The sequence below is a fragment of the Coenobita brevimanus genome, chromosome 101, assembly GCF_032717465.1.
Source record: "Coenobita brevimanus isolate Jiangsu-jjx chromosome 101, ASM3271746v2, whole genome shotgun sequence".
Lineage (NCBI taxonomy): Eukaryota > Metazoa > Arthropoda > Malacostraca > Decapoda > Coenobitidae > Coenobita > Coenobita brevimanus.
In genome coordinates, this window is record NC_137054.1 from 19,174,644 (window position 1) to 19,181,243 (window position 6,600).

Below are 6,600 nucleotides of genomic sequence, written 5' to 3' on the forward strand. Positions count from 1 at the left end.
GTAAGTGGAAGTCTTAATTTGCCATCGGCCAATTCTTAAAATGCTAGTGGTGGCTGTCATTGTATTACAATATATTTGAAAAACTTAAGGTGGTAACCTCGCATGGGGTGAGTGCCAAGCAGACAAATAGCTCTTTAATATCTATATTATCTAGTGGTGTCAACCATTATCAACTCACTTGTAATGCTGCCTACTTCTTCCTTCTACTTTATCATTCTTCTTGTGTCTGCCCTCCTTTTATGATATTTCTTCCCGTCGCTTGTTAATACGCTTCCCTTTTTAGGTGACATTACACCGAGTGACAAGGCTAATGGTTTCCTGTAAGCCATGAAACCATTTACAGTGCTGGGTGGTAACCATATAACCAACCCACACGGTTTCAGTACGTGTCAGTGAGTGGACTGACGGAGGGTTAGTGTTCCTCTCCATATAACCACTAACTGAAAGACGAACGGCCATCTCTTACGGGATAATGGCGTCAGACTATAGATAGGTAGATAGTTAAGATAATGCTTTGCTGTTTGGGAACTTTTCTTCGAGCATTATGTCCTTTACTATGATTTATTCTTTGCACACGACATGAAGAGACGGGGATTATGCTATATCCGGAGAGAGAGAGAGAGAGAGAGAGAGAGAGAGAGAGAGAGAGAGAGAGAGAGAGAGATGGGGGGAGATGGGTGGGTGAGGGGCGGAGATACTGAGGGAAATAGGTGTACCAACCCCTCCCACATATTTCGGCTTCTGTGGCAGTGATAGTTTCGGAAGGTAACGAGGCATGGGGTGCGGACAATTGTTTTAGTGGGTGTACCAACGATAAAAAAAGTATCGGCACCCTTTCAGTGTGAGACTTTGTATCCTTCATTTGTGTTATATATTTTACAGATATGTAACTGGAGTAGTTGGTGAAATATTGTACTACATGGTAACTCAGCCATTTTTGTGAATTAAACATGCATGCCAACACTACCGATTGAGCCAGAGACGAAGTATTTCACATGTTATCCGGCCCCAGGGTGACGATACTTTATTTTATGGAGGGCACATGATAATAATGATAAAATACTTGCTAGTAACGAACGTTCGATACAACGCTGGCAGAGATTGAGAACGATGGTGATCAAGGAATTATTATTATAGTCTATTTGATTGACCTGTGCAGCTGAGATGTATGCAACAAGTTGGGTGAGTTTGATACGCGGCTGTTGATTGGCCGCCGATGATGTCTTTGAAGTATATGCAGGCATGTATCGTTGTGCAACATGCGGACGTAGGTGTACACCGTGGGTGGATATTATACCGCAACATGCGAACGTTGGTGTACACCGTGCGTGGATGTAGTGTAACATGCGTTCGTGGATGTACACCGTGGATGGATAATTCATTTCAAACGTCACTCATCGATTTACGAAACTTAATCAACTTTAATTTTCTTTGATGACAATAAACTTTTAAAGCTAATTTTGACCTCTTTAGCTTCGGAAATTATTTCATATTTAATCTGGCAGCTTGTATTCAAGGCAGCTTAAAAATATAAATATCTATCTATCTATCTATTGCCAGACGCCTCAATCCCGTTTGGGGTGGCCACAAACAAATCGCCTCCAAGTCGCCCTGTCCCCCGCCATTTCACTGCCCTGCTCCCAACTCACACCCCCCTCTCTCATATACCTCTCCACCCCATCCCTCCATCTTATCCTCGGCCTCCCCCTCCCTCTTCCCCCCTCCACCTCACTCACATACACTCTCTTCGTCAGTCTTTCGGCCTCCATCCTCTCCACATGGCCAAACCACCTCAGTATGTTCCTCATAACGCTTCCTATCACATCCACATCCACACCACAACGCTCCTTTATATCCTCATTCGTCAGCAAGTCTCTCCACGTGACTCCACAGGCTCCTCTTAAATAACTCATTTCCACTGCTCCCACTCTTGACTTGTGTCCTTCCAACAATGTCCAAGCTTCACTTCCGTACGTTAGAGTTGGTATCACAATACTGTCATGTAGTAACTTTTTCACTTCCATGCTCACTTCCCTGTTTCTTGTCACTGCTTTCAAGGAACCAGCAACCTTTCTTCCCTGCTATACCCTTTCAAGCACTTCACCCTCCAAACCTCCATCCTTACTCATCACACTACCCAAATACTTAAACGTACTCACATTTTCCAATTCCTCACCATCTAACCTCGCTGTACATTCACTAACTTCACCTGTCTCAAAGACCATCACTTTACTCTTCCCTACATTCACCTTTAGGTTCCGTTTCTTACACACTCTCTCAAACTCATCCACCAAGCCTTGCAGCTCCCCTTCGTCTTCACTCAACAACACAGTAGCCTATCATCTGCAAACAACAGTACAGGGAGTTTCCAAACACTATCCTCTCTCACCAGGGCCACTCCAACATCCACTACCCTACCTTGTATCTCTTTTATTACCCCATCCATGTACAGATTGAACAACCATGGAGACATGACACATCCTTGTTTCAAACCAACTTTCAAAGAGAAAAATTCACTTAGTTCACCATCCACACGCACTGCAGCCTTCGCACCATCGTACATACTCTTCACAGCATTCAACAACTTCCCATCTACTCCATATATTCTTAACACTTTCCACAATCCTTGTCTATCCACCCTGTCATATGCTTTCTCCAAATCCATGAAAGCTGCATACAACTTCTTTCCCTTCTCTAGAAACTTTTCCACTAAAGATCTAAGAATGAATATCTGATCTACACAACCTCTTCCCTTCCTAAAGCCTCCCTGTTCTTCTCCAACTAATTTCTCTGTTCTTTCTCTAACTCTGTCAATAAGTATCCTACCATACACTTTTCCTATTATACTAAGAAGACAAATGCCCCTATGATTACCACACACTTCTTTTTCCCCTTTTCCTTTGTACAAGGGAATAATTATACCTGACTTCCAATCCTCCGGGACTCTACCTTCCTCCCAGGCCAATCTGCACATCTTCCACATCCATTCTACTACTATCTCTCCCCCATGCTTCAGCATTTCACCACACACTCCATCAATTCCTGGGGCTTTCCCCGATTTAACTTTCTTCATTGCTTCCACAACTTCTATCCTACTGATTTCTTCTTGTCTTCTCACCTCCCTCCTTCTCCCAGCCATTCCCCAGCCACTTATACTTGCATTACTTCCATCCTCTACGTTCAACAATTCCTTAAAGTGTTCTCTCCATCTGCTCACTTTTTCTCCCTTCTCCACTAGTAATCTACCATTTTTATCTTTCACTCCCCTGCTAACTTCACTTCCACCCTGTCTTACTCTTTTCACTTCTCTCCAGAACATTTTCTTACAGTCCCTCCATTTTACACTCAAATTCCTTCCAAATTCCTCATCCACCCTCTTCTTACTCTCTCTTACTAATCTTTTCACCTCTCTCTTCCTTTCCACATATAACTCTCTCTTCCGCCTCTCAACTTCTTCCACGCCCCTATTTCTCACCCATTCATTATATGCTTTCTTCTTTTGTGCCACAGCCTGTTTCACCTCTTCAGTCCACCACGCTGTTCCTTGTACCCCCCTCCGCCTTCTCTTCCTTCCACACACCACATCACATGCTGCACATATTTCTTCTGTGAATATCTTACACACACCTTCCACGTCTCCCATCTGCTCCAATTCATATTTGCCCAATCGTTCCTCCACTTTTCTCTTATACTCTGCCTTTTTCTCATCCTCTTTTAACCTTTCCACTCTCCTTGCAACTACTCCTTCCTCTCGTCTTTCCCTTCTTCTATTCCTCCATCTCACTTGCATCCTAATTCTGGCCACCACCAAGTAGTGGTCAGAAAGTCCACTCCCCCAACCTCTATACACTCTTGCATCCTTTACACATCTTCGCATCCTTTCATCCACACACACATAATCAATCATTGCCTTCCTTTCATTCAGTTCACCACCCACCCTTCTCATCACTCGCCATGTATACCTGTGGATCATTTTATGCCTGAAGAGGGTATTGGCTATCACCAACCCCCTCCCAGCACAAATGTCCACTAACGCACTCCCATTCTCATCTGTCTCGGCAGGCACACCCCACTCACCAACTATTCCATCCACCTTCACATTACCAACTTTACCATTCATAATATATTTGTCTTAAAATAAGAAGAGGTGTAGATCTGAATCATTGGCCGCCAATAAGCAGCCGTGATTCAAACACACCCTACTCGGCCCATGCATATCAGCTGCACAGGTCAAGCAAACAGAGTATATTATGATTGTTGTTGTTGTTGTTAGATATTTGCCCACATTAGGTGGGCACGGGCAAACTAAGAGCCCGTCAGGGTAGCGCTAACAGTGCGCTTGCTGAGTTACCTAGGGGGCGGGTAATTGGTCACTAGAGATAGTAGAGTGTTAAAAGGGGTGTGAGCAATGATACCAGCTGCTTCATTGAAAACATTATCGGACCGAGCGATGCACACGTCGGGGTTAGATCTGAGCCGGGCAGTGGCTGGGCAGTCGAGTAGATAGTGGATAAGGGGCTCTTCAGCCCTCTCAAGGCAGTGATGGCACGGCTCTGGAGCAGCACCGGCGATCTGACTGTGACAGGGGAATCCCAACAGTAAACGTCGGAGCCACACTAACAGGTAGTTAGGCAGGCCAGGTGGAGGCAGGAACGGTAGGTAAGTCGTGGCTGTGGCATACCACAGCGCAGATCGAGAGCCCTCTGTGACACACAGTTGATGATTCTCCTGGGACAGCCTTCCAATAGTCCCATCCAGGGTGGCAATGGTGTTAGATGTGCTTGGGCAGAGTGGGAAAGTAATTCTCGGGAGAGAGCATGCTGAGCGTGCCGCAGCATCCGCCCACTCATTGCCAAAGATCCCGACATGCCCTGGAATCCAGTGTAGGGTGATGGTGGTGCCTCTGTTGGTGAGGAGGGAGGCGACTGAGTGAATCTCCGTTAGGAGAGAGACATTGTCGTTGCAGGAAAAGGAGCACAACCCCTGAAGGGATGACAAGGAGTCTGTGTGGATGATGACTCGCTGTTGCTGGTGGAGCTGTGCGTGGCGTAATGCCCCGAGAATTGCAACTAATTCTGCCTGGAAAGCAGAGACCCCAGGGGAAAGTCACCAAGATTCAGCATATTGCCCTAAGACAAAAGCAGATCCAGCAGAGCCATCAGCACACACAGATCCGTCTATGTAGTATGTGGAGGAGTCAGGGGAGTCTAGAGCAGCCACCCTGCTGAGGCCATCCTGTCGAAGAAGGGCAGAAATGGAAGCACGTGGGTGAGCTTCGGTGGGGCAGTGTATTTTATATGGAAGAGGAGCCCATGGCAGTGGATCGGTGTACCCTGGGTAGGGGGAGTCGGGTTCCCTACAGATGTTAGGGGCTGCTCCAAGGCTGTGCACTAAGGCAGCAGTGGAGCGGGCCCAGTCACACTCTGGATGAGGGTCAGGTGGGCGGCTCAAGAGGCATCTGAGTAGGGCTGAGACTGGTAGATGCAGCCAATGGTGGACTAGCTGGAGGGTGGTAACTGCGGCCTGGAGAGCAATGCGATGTTCCAAGGACGGCAAACCACCCTCAGCCCTTAGATTCGCAATTCGGGTCCACCGGGGAGCTCCCAACATGACTCGCAGGGAGTCGTTTTGTAGGACCTCTAGCGACCTTGTGGGTGGGGGGGCAAGACCAGTCAGGCATATAGGGCTGTAGTCCACAAGCGAACGGACCGCATGTACGTAGAAAGTTCCAAGGACATTAAAGGATGCCCCTAGGCTGCGTTGTGAGAGATACATAAGGGCAGCAGTGCGGGTGGCAGCACGCTCCCGCAGGTATCTGACTTGTTTCTTAAACGTCAGGCCACTGTCGACCCAGACCCCCAGATATTGGTGGAGAGTGACGACGGAGAGCTGGTGGCCACCAAGCAACAATGGGAATTCTGAGGGGTGTAAGCCGAAGGGCAGGCATTTAGTTTTTTCAAAGTTGATCTTTAAGCCCAGCTCGGTGCACTTTGCGTGAAGTTTGGGAAGAGCGGAGAGGGCTTGAGTGTAGCAATCCCTCCTCGTGAATACTAGGGCCAGGTCATCGGCATAGCAAAGTAGGGCGACCCCCTGTCCATAATCGACTGTTAGGAGTCCCTCAACTAAGACGTTGAAGAGCAGCGGACTTATGACGCTCCCCTGAGGTGTGTTGTTGCTATGCTGGTAGAATGAGGAGAGGTGCCCCTGGAATCTGACCCCCGCTTGACGGCCTGCAAAGAAGCCTCCATCCAGGTTAGCAGTTTACCCCCTATTCCTCTCGCAGCTAGAGCAGCCTGGATGACGAGCGGGTTAGCCAGTTCAAAGGCCTTCTCAAGGTCGAGGAAGACAGCCATTCCCCTTCCCCCTCTGAACTCCCCAAGGAAGGATGCCAGGCAGTGGGTGGCACTCCTGCCGTGGTGATAGGCAAAGATCCTCGGGTGTAGTGGGCCCAGGCACCATGAAAGGCGAACTCGCACCACCCTCTCCGCCGTCTTAGCAACACAGCTAAGAAGAGAGATCGGGAGCAAAGCACAGGGGTCGCAAGGCTTAGGGATCAGGTGGATGATGGCTGTCTTCCACGACCTTGGTAAGTGGCCCTCA

The 6,600-nt window shown here is 47.9% G+C and overlaps 1 protein-coding gene across 1 annotated transcript; it reads right to left on the minus strand.

Moving 5' to 3' along the window:
* Positions 1–4,347: 4,347 nt before the first annotated feature.
* On the minus strand, positions 4,348–6,353 carry LOC145414982 (uncharacterized). The gene is made up of 3 exons (XM_080284403.1): positions 6,266–6,353; positions 5,170–6,230; positions 4,348–5,079 (listed from the first exon to the last, which is right to left on the minus strand). Exons 1-3 carry the CDS (start codon positions 6,351–6,353, stop codon positions 4,348–4,350), a joined length of 1,881 nt encoding a protein of 626 aa, XP_080140529.1.
* Positions 6,354–6,600: the final 247 nt, after the last annotated feature.

Coding starts and splice junctions, on each gene's coding strand:
- LOC145414982 (XM_080284403.1), bottom strand. CDS start 6,353: ATGGCTGTCTTCCTCGACCTTGAGAAGGCCTTTGAACTGGCTAACCCG. Junction 6,231..6,265: donor AGCTGCGAGAGGAATAGGGG/GTAAACTGCTAA, acceptor GCTTCTTTGCAG/GCCGTCAAGCGGGGGTCAGA. Junction 5,080..5,169: donor CATACTACATAGACGGATCT/GTGTGTGCTGAT, acceptor TCTGCTTTCCAG/GCAGAATTAGTTGCAATTCT.